Source organism: Arxiozyma heterogenica, assembly GCF_036370985.1.
Source record: "Arxiozyma heterogenica strain weizmannii chromosome Unknown scaffold_18, whole genome shotgun sequence".
In the NCBI taxonomy this organism is placed as follows: domain Eukaryota; kingdom Fungi; phylum Ascomycota; class Saccharomycetes; order Saccharomycetales; family Saccharomycetaceae; genus Arxiozyma; species Arxiozyma heterogenica.
Genome location: NW_027042671.1, coordinates 117,326 through 130,213, shown reverse-complemented (window position 1 = coordinate 130,213; position 12,888 = coordinate 117,326). Strand labels below are relative to the sequence as shown.

Below are 12,888 nucleotides of genomic sequence, written 5' to 3'. Positions count from 1 at the left end.
ACCTTATCAAATGTGCCATTACAATAGTCTATTACTATACTATACACCTCTAACCATTATAAACTTCTGCTGTAGTCATTTTTGCCTAACGTTTTCTTGATTTCTGTGCCATTTTAACAAAATTCTCATATCTTAAAGTTTTATCATACTTGTTCTCGATGTCATCGGAAGATACCTTGACCTTCATTTCTCGAGATTGTAGGGCACTTCTTGATGGAATCTCTTTAGGATCATTTTCAAATTTTGTGATAGGAATTGGAAAATAATTATATTCACCTGTCTCATTATGAGCCTCTTGTCTAACTCCATCACGAATTCCACTTACCGTGTTCGCTACATCCGGACGGCTATCCATTGATACACTTCTACGATCTCTCCATATTTGTTGTTGTTGCTGTGACTTAAGGATAACGAAAACTGCAGCAGTACACATCCCAAAGATGGTAACAACTTTAAAGAAACTAATTAATCCACCAAATATCGACAGTAAGCCTGGTCGAATAAGAGACAAAAACATACAAAAGATAAATCCCAGAATAAATGAGGGAATATGTACATTCTGAAGTAACTGGTTCATATTGCAATGACACTATTCATTTATGCAATTTCAACTATATCTTACTAGATGTCTTCATTACAGAAAAAACTTAATCCTTTAAGTTTAAGTACTTTTTTGATTGTTAAAGATATTAAATTTCAAGATTTTCATCCTTAAACAATTTTATAATTTTTCCCAATTCCTCTATAATAAACATCAACACTATTTACGTAACATCGATAAATTCTCATATGACATCGAATGTTTATCAAATATATTAAATTATAACGATAAATATACATGGTTATACATGAATTCCTATATTTACTTCAACGACGAGATGCTCTCATACGAGCAATCTTCCTATGTGGGAATTGATTTGGTTGAGGTGTGATCGTATTAGTCATGTTGCCCATACCGTTATTATTATTCAAAGATCCAGAAAATATTTCAGCAGGATTCGCATTTGCATTTTGGTTGAAGTTGAAATTAACTTGACTGGATGGATGAAATGTATTATTTATCTGAGATTGCTGCTGTTGACCAAATTTAAAACTTGAGCCGTTCATATTGTTATTACTAGTAAACATATTGTTAGATGTGTTATTATTATTGAAAGAAAAAACAGAACCACCCGGAAGTGTATTATTATTGGTATTATTACCAAATGAATTCATAGTACTATTGTTACTATTATTATTGCTTGCATTAAATGTAAAATTGAACCCCTGATTATTACCTAAGTTATTGTTATTATTGTTCAGTACATTATTAGTTTGCATACCATTCATACCTGCAGCTGTATTACCGCCAAATAGTGAAGTTCCCGATGCACTTGTGCTATCTTGTTGACCAATATTAGTACCCAAAGATAGAACCTGCTGTCTTGCGAATTTAAAACCACCACCAGCACTGGCCACATTCGTAGATGGTCCGCTATTAGTAGCGTTTGAGTCACCTGACTTACTTAGTAATGGGTTAGTTAAAGATACCCCTAAAGATTTGGCATCATTATTCAGTTGTAAATCCATAGTTCCTGCAGACTTGCTAACTGAGGATAATGATGCAGTTGATGTAACAGTATTAATAGATGTCGCTTCTTTATTTGGGGCACCAAAACTAAACGAAGGCTTGCTCAAAACTGTACTTCCGAGTTTTCCAGTACTTGAACTAGTAGTGGCTCCAAATGTAAAAGATGGTTTCGCAGATGAGTCATTGCTAATGATATCAACTTTATTATTAAATGGAAATGTCGATTGAGTAGTTTCTGAAGTTCCTGTAGCAGGTTTAGCTCCAAAAGTGAAACTTGGCCCTCCACTAGACGCTTTTGCTGCTGTTCCTATTGTTTTTTTTAAAGATGCTTGCTCACTGGATGTATTCTTACCAAAAGAAAATATGTTTTGCTTTTTAGAATCTTGATTACCTGTCTCTTGTGTGCCTGATACATTCGTGGCAAAATTCAAACTAGAAAGATTATTTTCCTCTGAAGGTGTTATCTTTGACGATGCAGAAACAGTGTTTTCACTAGATTTAAGTTTACTATCAAAAGAAAAAGATAATGGCTTTTTCTCTACATTTGAGTTTGTTAAGCCAAAAGAAAAACTTGGAGTTTTACTTGTTTCTTTTCCATCATCCTCCTTGTTATTCATAGTATTATTAGCAAAGCCAAAATTAAATGAAGGTTTAATCGTATCTGTAGCATTAATAATACCAGCATCCAAATTCTTATTATCTGTTGTCGATGGGGTAGTAAAAGAAAAGGTAGGCCGCTTTCTAGGACGTCTATCATCTTCATCACTACCTTCCTTATCGTCATTATCTCTGGAATCTTTTGAGCTATTCTTTGCTGTTTCTGATTTAGTCCCAAATACAAAAGAGGGAGTCTTAGTAGTATCTATTGAAGTAGAATTATTGGATTTCAAATTAGTAGATCCAAAAGAAAATTTTGGTGTGGTTATATTAGGTTTGTTGTTGACATTATCATTACTTTGCGAACCAAATGAAAAAGATAAAGTTTTATTTTCTGTGTCTGTATTTCTATTTGAGGTAAAAGTAAAAGTTGGTTTCTTGAGATCTTTTGTCAGATCAATAGATACTGCTGAAGAAGGATGTTTTTGTACGAGTTGTTCGTCTTTTTGACCGCTAGTAAAATCATTTTTAGTATTGAAGGAAAAGGATAGTTTTGACCCATTGCCAGCAGTCTTATCCTCTTGTTTCTTCTCAATATCCTCATCCTTTCCAGTTTTAATAGAATTTGAAAAAGAGAAGAGTGATTTTTCTGTGATAATATCTTTCTTATCCTTGTTTTCATCAACTTTATTTTGGTTATTAAACGAGAATGTAATATTCTTCGGTTGTGCAACATCATTCTTAAGGAAATCAAAACCAGCGGTGGGTAATACAATATTTGACTTCTTAGTGTCCTTATCCTTGTCCTTATCATTATTCTCATTCTTCATCTTTCCAATAGAAACAAATGAATTTTCTTTCTTCTTACTATTTTTAGTTTCATCTTCTGTAACAGTATCATTTTTTGGTAATATTTCATTATGTTTAGCATATTGTTGTAATTTAGAACCATGAATCAATATATTTAGTTTATTCTTTGATAATTTCTTGTTCGTAATTGAGGTTTCAGAAAATTCTGCTAATTCTGAAATTGGTATCTTAAATGTCTTCCCAGATTCAAAATTAATCATATTATTATTATTATTAGCGATACTGTCACTGTCACTACTACTACTATTGTTGCCGCTATTTTTGGTAGTGTCTTTACTGTCATCTGTTTGTCTAGTAGAATTAGATATAGTATCAATGATACCACTAGGTTCAAAAATCTTTGGTTTTGTATCATACTCTGATAAATCATATTTGAAATATCCAGACCATCTAGTACCTTTGAATTTATTTTTATTCATTTTTGTAGGAATCCGCTTTGATTGCAATTGAATCAATTTATTATTATCATCATTATTATTATTGTTGTTCCTGTACATAGTTGCGTTGCGTTTTTTATTATTTATAACAATATTATTAGTAGTTGAGTCTAATATCAATTCGTCGATATGTGATGAATTTTTAACGGGAGATGGAGTATCCAATTTATTTATAGTTACACTTTGATTAAAATCCAATGGTTCCGGATAAGATAAAGTTTGATGCTGTTTCAAGTCAATAGCCTTATTATTATTTGGCTTGAACAATTTGACACTAGTATCTCTAGTATCCCTAGTATCAACTCCATTAGAATCTATATTTTGAATCAATTCAGTATCCCTTTTTAACCTTAATATTTGTTTTCGTCTCAATAATTTCAATCTCTGTATAGGCAAAATAGGCAGTATTGGAGGCCTTATACTGTTTATTGAAATATCCTGATTATCTGAACCATGGTCATCTGTTTCATATAAAATTAATGGTTGCTCCATATATGAATTTGTTCCTTTGTTGTATGTGAAATGGTAATCGCTATTATTATCATCATTACCATTATCGCTGCTACTATTATGCGAAGGAGATGATTTGGTATATCCTAATCTTTTTTTCTTCCTTATTTGTACAGCTTCATCTGGATAAGAGTCATTAATTTCATTTTCATTATTATGTGTGATTCTACTGAAGAAATTCAGTAGAGAAGAAGAAATAGATCTTTTTTTATTCGATTTATCCTGTCCATATGAGGCGGTGATCGGTGAGGAGGACACCATAGATTCATTTACTGTAGTCATCTTTTTTTTTATTTGTCTTTAATGTGCAGAGTAAACCAAAAACAAAAATAATACCGGAAATGAAAGACAACAACTAACCAGAAATACAATATCTTTCTTTAATAGTCTATCTTACTTACAGATAAGGGTTAAATACGAGAACGACAGTTTTCCTACTGTCGAAGAAAGGAGAAAAACGAAAAAAAAAGGAAAAAAAAAAAGATAATTTAACTCAATGCAGTAGACTATATATGGATTGTAAGCAATACTGTCTGTTGAAACACAAACTAATTCGAACCTAGTAATATAAGTCCTTTCCTCCTTTGTTTCTCTTTCTCTGTCTATCTCTCGCTTTATGTATCCAGTATATATTTCATAACCTAATTAATATGTAAACATCTCTGCATAAAATTTTTTTTGTTCCCTTCCAAATCGCAGAAAAGCGGACATCAAAAAAAAAAAATAAAAAGAGTTATACATCCATACACCCATAGAACTAACTATCAGAGTGTCACGTGGCAGATGGAAGATGCCCAATTAACAACTGAAAACTAGCCAGAAAAAGAGCCACTAATCAATTGTATAACACTTTCAATTATAGAAAGTTCAAATAAATCGAATCCTGTACATATAACTCTTCGCAGGAAATGAATTGAGTTGGCAGGTGTGTCGGCGGATATGTCGGCGCTACCATAGCTTATTAAGTTTGTTTTTGGCGAATGGATTTCGGAGATCGAAAAATTTTCGAAGATAAAGAAAATTTTGAAAAAGTAAAAAAAAAAAAAAAAATAAATAAATGAAAAATAATGAAAGAAATTTTCTAAAGGAAGGAATTTGAAACACGGTTCAATCTATATATATCTTACAAAGACAAAAAAGAGAAGAATAATATTTTAATAGATTCTTTTATCTCATGCATTTTTCTTCTTCTTGTTGCATTCTTCTTTGATAGATTCTTATCTTCTATTCATCATCTTACTTTTTCTTTTTGTTTTTTTTTCTTTTATTTCAAAGTACATACTGAGTTCAAAATTTCCTCTAAACCCGCATAAAGTAGCAATACAGTACAAAAATGGGGAGATTGCATGCTAAACATTCTACTGCACAACAACAATTGTTTAAAAAAATTGGGTTGATTGTTATTATCCTGTTCTCCCTGTTTATGTTGTATAACGGGTCCGCTGATGATAGTAACAGTTCAAACTCTGGTTTATCTATCAAACAGAATATTGAAGTAATCAAGGACGATAACGGCTACATCAAAAAAAAAAAGTCTCTTATACCCCATATAAAGGTAAAAAAGCAAAAGCTACTTTTGTCACACTAGCACGTAACTCTGATTTATATGAACTTCTACCTGCTATCAAATCCGTGGAAGATAGATTTAATCATAAGTTCCAATACGACTGGGTTTTCTTGAACGATGTGGAGTTCACTGAAGAATTCAAAAATGTCACATCTGCTTTGGTCAGTGGGAAGACCAAATACGGTGTCATTCCAAAGGAACACTGGTCCTTCCCTGATTGGATCGACCAAGATAAGGCTGCAAAAGTCAGAGAGGAAATGAGACAAAAAAAAATCATTTACGGTGATTCCATCTCGTACAGACACATGTGCCGTTTCGAATCCGGGTTTTTCTACAGACATCCATTGATGGAAGAATACGAGTGGTATTGGAGAGTGGAACCTGGTATTAAATTGACCTGTGATTTGGATTATGACTTGTTCAAATTTATGGAAGACAACGGTAAAAAATACGGATTTGCTATCTCTATTCATGAATACGAAGCCACTGTTCCAACTCTATGGGATACTACTGTTAAATTCATGAAGAAATATCCAGAATACATTTCCAAGAATAATATGTTGGATTTCATTAGTGATGACAATGGTCTTTCTTACAACATGTGTCACTTCTGGTCCAATTTCGAAATTGCGTCTTTAGACTTCTGGAGAAGTCCAGCATACAGTGCATACTTTGACTTTTTGGACAAAGCTGGTGGCTTTTTCTACGAAAGATGGGGTGATGCACCTGTCCATTCCATTGCTGCTGCTTTATTCCTAGATCGTAGTGAAATCCATTTCTTCGAAGATGTTGGATACTTCCATGCACCATTTTATTCATGTAACATTGACGACAAGGTTAGATTGGCAGGTAAATGTGATTGTAATCCAGAGGTGGATTTCACTTGGAATGGATTTTCTTGTACAACCAAGTTTTTCACCGTCAATGACATGACTAAACCAGAAGGTTGGAAAGAACATGTCAACAAGAGAGTATGAAAATAAGAGCCACTAAGATTGCTGTGTATATTGTAAGTGAAACCATATTATCAATATACTCTCAATTTTTCTTTTTTTTTCTTTTTTTCTTATTATTTCTCTATTTTTATACATCTATATATGTACATAATGTTAATTTCTTTTTTCTTTCTTCTTTTTTCTTTTTTTGCTTTTTTATTTAATTATTTAATTATCTATTTATTTTATTTTTAGATATTATACTTTTTGAATAAGGAATGAGTCAATTCTACGCCAAGGAACGTAGCTGCGTTAGCAGGGAAAGACCTTAAGAGAGCAGGACCTAAACCTGGGAAGAATCCTTTGATACCACCCCTTGTCAAATATATTTCTTTGGTAGCCCCAATCATGGATTGCGAACCACTGGTAGCTTGTAATTTTGTCTTGATTGTATCGATAGGGAAAACTGCTAGCCACATAGACATACCTGCTATACCACCTGCCATGCAGACATTGGATATACTGACCTGGTCTGGTGTAGATGATGGGTTCCATGTGTTCAAATATTTCTTGGCGACTTCATATGAGGCAAAATATAAAGCACTGCCAGGCCCATCTCTTGCTAAAGTCGCCAAAGAACCCTTAAACAAGGAAGACACACCGCCAGTCTTGACAATTTGCTTTGCTGATGATATAAAAGACCCCTCGGAGGATGTTTGAAGAACAACTTTAATACGCTCAGTTGGTGCAGTGACCAGAGTAGTTGGGATTGCACTTATGAAACCTGCTGCAGCCATTTGCTTCATGGATAACGGTTGATCCCCTTGACTGTTCCAAGACACTATTCTTTTCCCCATATCGTAACCCCAGAAGGACACAGCAAAGATTGGTGTCACACCTAACAAAGGTGGAATAACCCCTTTATAGAATCCCCTTAGTGAATTGAGTAGGAATGAACCACTAGGTTGTGCACGGGCATCTTTTAAGATGGATATAACGGCGTCTACAGTACCGTTTGCCATGCCATTTTGACACCTAACTTTAATTAAATCAAATGGATGACCCGTGAGAACCGCACAAACACCACCTACACCACCAGCTACTAAAGATTTAATATTTTCACGTATAGCAGATTTTTGAGGCGGAGGAGCAGATGCTGAAGACTTGGATTCTAATATATTGGATTCTTCTTCGATTAGAGTGTATTCACTTAATGAGGTATCTGAGGACATATCAGTATCAAGATATCGTAAAAACAAGTTATGTCTGTGTCTGTGTGTAAGGACTTGTCTTTGTTGTTGTATCTGTATAAAATTAAGAACCGCTGGGATGGACTCAACCTAAGAGATTAGTTGTTTGAAATATTAAGAGAGATCAAAAAATGAAATGGTATTTTCTTATATCTTTGTTTTCTCTTTTTTTTTTTATTGTTTATATAGAATATGTCAAGATAGAAGAAAAGTGACAACAGGTCCAAATCTAGCGTATAATATCGATATCGCCCAAGAATTGTAACGATCACACATATGTAATCATACACAAACACACACAAACACACATATACATATACATATATATATATATGTCATTCTTTAATTTTCAAGATACTAATATACTTGTATTTTCTTTGGGTCGAAACAAAAAATGAAAGAGAAACCAAGAGTTGGAGCAACTTATATTAAAAAAAAAAAAGGAACGGTCATGACTTAGGTGTGCTTAAACAATCACGCAAAGATAATAAGATACTGAAAAAATAGTCAATATTACAAATTACAGAGAATTAGCTCATTGGAATTCTCTTTCGGGATGCATGACTATCTCTACAGCAGAAAAATAACAAGAAAAAAATAGAAAAAAGGAAAAAGAAGAACAGAAAAGCGCAGAGAGACGAGAACAGAGACACAAGAGAAGACTAAGTGTCAACCTACGAAACACAAACATACAGAGTTGTACAGATAGATGTAATGATATAGTCAGATTTAGAGGTTTGCAAACTATAAGCCGTAGACTGTTAATGTAGCTCTTTTCTGTTCTGTCGTTATCCCCCCTCTCTATTCTATCTTACAACTTTGAGACAATATGATTTATATATATATGAGGGGGGAACCCATTGAAAGAAGGTCTCACCGTACTGGATCTTAGCAAATAATGACTGTGTGTCCAATTTTGGCGTATCGTTTTTCGACGAAATATCTGGAAACTTTTTTCTTCATTTCTTGCCCCTCTTTTTCCCCTTTCCATCCCTTTTCCGGATAAACGGAATAAATAAATTGGCGGAATAGAAATGTCTCAGAAATGTTTCCGATGTTGTTGTCAAGCAGAATGCAGACAACTAAACATAAAATATTACAGATTTCCTGAGACATTAGTGGTAGAGAAATAAAAATAAAATTGAATATGTAAAAATATTGGATCTGAGAAGCTTGAACATTCTCTAACCCCCTACCAACTTGATCTTGCCCATCAATTCATTCAGTTTTTTCTATCTTTAACCCTTTCGGTTCACCTTTATCTTCTTTCTTAAAGCGGAGTCGAACAAAATTAGGTTTTGCAAAATGATTAGGGCTATTTGCCTGTTCCGGTCTTTCCCCTTTACTTTTTTTCCTTTTTTTTTTTTTATTTTCTTTTTGGATTCTTGTTTTGTCGTTGTGTTTGTCCATATGTTTTTTCAATTTCTTTTCAACCCTAAAGAATTCTAAAAACAAAAAAAAAACAAAATACTTTTTGTCCCTATTATTTTAGGAATTCCCCTTATTTGTGCCTGCAACTCACCCCCTTCCCCACGTGGTCTCCTTCACCTCCTTTCTTCTTGTCTCCTTTCATCTCTTCCCCCTTGTAACATTCTCTGCTTCTTTAAATAAACAAAAAACAAACAAACAAACAAACAAACATGAAGAAAGCAATTCTTTCTACTTGATAGTGATGTTCTAGATCATTTATTTAAGTTAAGATTGACTATTCAACCAGAAGAAAGATAATACTAAATTACAATAGATCAAGTGTAACAATTGCACAATACGTATAACTATCTGTCTATCGATTTATCGATACATATACATATAAGAAACTTGAACTATAACAGATCTTAATTCTGCTGAAAGAACCCTCAAGTAGCAATAATAACAGAACAAGTCAAACAAAAAGAAAAAAAAAACTAACCAAATACAAAAGAAGAAGGGTACAAACAAACAAGCACATACACATAAATACATTTATACATAAATTAAGCTACGATATGCCAGATAAATCAGGTATCAAGGAATTGAAGCTCGTCGTTGTCGGTGGTGGTGGTGTAGGTAAATCTGCACTAACTATCCAATTAATCCATTCCCACTTCGTGGATGAATATGATCCCACAATCGAGGACTCCTATAGAAAACAAGTCGTTATTGATAACGAAGTACAAGTGCTAGACATTTTGGATACTGCAGGGCAGGAAGAATATTCTGCGATGAGAGAACAATACATGCGTACTGGTGAAGGTTTCTTACTTGTCTATTCCATCACTTCACAGACAAGTTTTGAAGAACTAATGACATACTACCAACAAATCCAAAGAGTCAAAGACAGTGACTACGTTCCTATCGTTATCGTTGGTAATAAATCAGATTTGGAGGATGAGAGACAAGTGTCTTATGAGGATGGGATGAAGCTTGCAAAACAGTTGAATTCCCCATTTATGGAAACTTCTGCAAAACAGAATATTAACGTTGAAGAAGCCTTTTATACCCTGTCTAGAATCGTCAGAGATAATGGTGGAAAATATAATCCACATAATAATACTGAAAACATCATGCAAAAGATTAATACAAATCTAACTTTTGACTCCATGAATAATCAAAATATCGCAAATACAAATATAAACAACAATGACATGAACAATACAAATATGTATAACAACAACAATAGTAACAATGACAATATTAATGATAGCATAAATCATTCTTTAAATGAACCACAAGGTGAAGGGGATACTGAACCGATAGCGACCACAGTGACAAATGGCCAATCAATATCAAAAAATAATCAAGATAATGTACAAAATCCAGATTCAAAACAGTCACATCACGTTAAACAGTCCAATAATAAAAGAACTACATCGCCATCAAATCAAAATACTGCCAACACTGACGCAAGTAAATCCAAATCCAGTGGTGGTGGATGTTGTATAGTTATGTAATTTCTCTATATATCTCCATATTCCCTTCTATTCTAAAAGAAAAGAAATATTATCATTATTCTATCTTACGCCACACTTTACGACTTTTCATTTCTGTTAAATAACTGATATTCTCGTTATAGAGAAATAATTACATTTTTGTATGTAATATCACCACATTTTTCAAGGGATATTAGCACTGGTTCATAAAATGAAACACAATAGAACCATTAGATTTCTTCTTTGTATGTAAAAATAGTCAATTATTGTTTTTGCGATGGCTTTTCTTCTCAACCTTAAAATAGATTCTTTTTGAGGAAAAAACAAAAAAAAAAAAGGAATAACAAGAAAAAAAAAATAAAAAGAACGATAAAATCGAGTAATTTCTCGCTCGAGTAGGGCAAAGGTTGATCTATGAGAAAAGATATGAATGGAAAAACATTGGTAGTGGCAATTGACACGCTACATTTGACTTTCTTCATCGTTGAATGTACAGACACGCATATACCTTCTGTTTAAGAAGTACTTCATCCAATATCACAACATGATCTTCCGTAGAGACTTTACAGATGATGTTAAAAATACAGCTAAAAGCTTCAAAAACTGGAATTCATGTATGGCAGATAAACCATGTAAAATTATCGCTATTGTTGGGATATGTTTAGCGTGTATAGTTGGCTTATGGCTAATAGGTGGATTGCTAACGTGTGTCAGACAGGGTGTCACAGGGATTAGTGGTTTTATTTGTTGGTGTTGCAACTGTAATGAAAGAGACAATAGTTATCCAAATAACAATTATAACCATGGATATAATCCACATATGACACCATCCTATCAACCGCAACAACCAATGATGTATAGATCGCCTCCAGATGTAGTGTATCAACCCATTGAAAGGGGTTACTATGAGGAAAGTACTCAAAATATTCCAGATTATGGATATTACTCTGAAAGAAACCAAAAAAGTAATAGTGTATTCGAACTAGAACAAGATTTTGATTTGGAAGGTCAAAGAATAAAAGCACAACAAAAGAAAAACAATGGTTATGTTCAAGCACCTTATCCAACTTGATTATTTACTACTGCATTAAAGAGATAATCAAAAAAAAAAAATTAGGACAAAACTCAAAGCATATTGATAACTGCACTTACTACTATAAGAAGCTACACTCAAATATTATTGAGTAGTAGCAAAAAAAATAAACAATTATTTTAAAACGCAATTGCGTATTCTGTGATATATTTTAATTTTCTTTTTTTTCTTTTTTGTATATTCATTAATTATTCATGTACACATTAGAAACAAACACAAATTGGCGATCTAGTTTTTAACAATTTTAATAACCGAGTTTTTTGTAATTCAACTAATGTCTCATTTAAAGCCTGTAACTAAAGTCTAAGAAGACAACAGTAGAACTCAACTTCAACTGTATCAAAACAAAAAGTAAGAATGTATTTATCTGAATTGCATTTTCTGAAGTATTTGAGTATAATAGTAGTGGCTTCTATTTCATTCATTCATTTATTTTTTGCTTGGAAAGGAGAACAAGAAAGATATTTGCAAATGTTGTTAAGAATAACACACTATATAAAAATACACTCAAATAGGAGCCATTTGCCTTTGTATAATTTCTCTTAGCCTTTTATGACATGTTATTTAGACAAATTTGCTTATCAAGCAGATTTGGTAAGTTTCGACTATTGCAACCTTACATGTCTTATATCTGTATTTATCAAAATTTCTAGGTTATAAGGCGATGACCTATTTTATAAAAATAGATAATATACTATTTATTTTTCTTTTCTTTTTCTTTTTCTTTTCTTTTTCTTTTCTTTTTCTTTTCTTTTCTTTTTTTTTTTTTCTAACTTTCCTTCATTAGTTATTTTTATCATAGACAATATTTACTGTGGATGTAATTGGCTTGTAACATGACATAAATATCTGATGTCATTATGATATTATATAACATAATTTTGTATGTCCAAGAGTTTTCATGGATAAAAAATGTTAACTACACTTTAGAAATTTTTATCAACAATCTAAAACAAGATTATTTTCTATTATTGTTATTTTAATAAAACTGTAATATTAGTATTAAATAGTCATCGACAAATGATACTAAGATCTTTTGTCAAACCTAACTTTTGCTATAATATTAGCCTTTATCTATCATTTTATCAAAGTAAAAATGTAAACAAATGAACAAAAAAAAATCCTATAATTTATGAAAACCGGTTTTATT

At 32.5% G+C, this 12,888-nt stretch overlaps 6 protein-coding genes across 6 annotated transcripts; 3 read left to right on the top strand and 3 right to left on the bottom strand.

Moving 5' to 3' along the window:
* Positions 1-85: 85 nt before the first annotated feature.
* Positions 86-577, bottom strand: PWA37_001886 (uncharacterized protein; the record flags this gene model as incomplete). The annotated part of the gene is made up of 1 exon (XM_064858500.1): positions 86-577. The coding sequence occupies one exon, from the start codon at positions 575-577 to the stop codon at positions 86-88; it is 492 nt and encodes a 163-aa protein (XP_064714323.1).
* Positions 578-867: 290 nt separating this feature from the next.
* NUP1 (FG-nucleoporin NUP1) lies at positions 868-4,266 on the bottom strand (the record flags this gene model as incomplete). The annotated part of the gene is made up of 1 exon (XM_064858499.1): positions 868-4,266. One exon carries the CDS (start codon positions 4,264-4,266, stop codon positions 868-870), a length of 3,399 nt encoding a protein of 1,132 aa, XP_064714322.1.
* Positions 4,267-5,808: 1,542 nt separating this feature from the next.
* KTR1 (alpha-1,2-mannosyltransferase KTR1) lies at positions 5,809-6,528 on the top strand (the record flags this gene model as incomplete). The annotated part of the gene is made up of 1 exon (XM_064858498.1): positions 5,809-6,528. One exon carries the CDS (start codon positions 5,809-5,811, stop codon positions 6,526-6,528), a length of 720 nt encoding a protein of 239 aa, XP_064714321.1.
* A 209-nt stretch (positions 6,529-6,737) lies between these two features.
* On the bottom strand, positions 6,738-7,718 carry CRC1 (carnitine:acyl carnitine antiporter; the record flags this gene model as incomplete). Its single annotated transcript, XM_064858497.1, has 1 exon — positions 6,738-7,718. One exon carries the CDS (start codon positions 7,716-7,718, stop codon positions 6,738-6,740), a length of 981 nt encoding a protein of 326 aa, XP_064714320.1.
* A 2,003-nt stretch (positions 7,719-9,721) lies between these two features.
* RAS1 (Ras family GTPase RAS1) lies at positions 9,722-10,666 on the top strand (the record flags this gene model as incomplete). The annotated part of the gene is made up of 1 exon (XM_064858496.1): positions 9,722-10,666. One exon carries the CDS (start codon positions 9,722-9,724, stop codon positions 10,664-10,666), a length of 945 nt encoding a protein of 314 aa, XP_064714319.1.
* Positions 10,667-11,189: 523 nt separating this feature from the next.
* PIN2 (Pin2p) lies at positions 11,190-11,717 on the top strand (the record flags this gene model as incomplete). The annotated part of the gene is made up of 1 exon (XM_064858495.1): positions 11,190-11,717. One exon carries the CDS (start codon positions 11,190-11,192, stop codon positions 11,715-11,717), a length of 528 nt encoding a protein of 175 aa, XP_064714318.1.
* Positions 11,718-12,888: the final 1,171 nt, after the last annotated feature.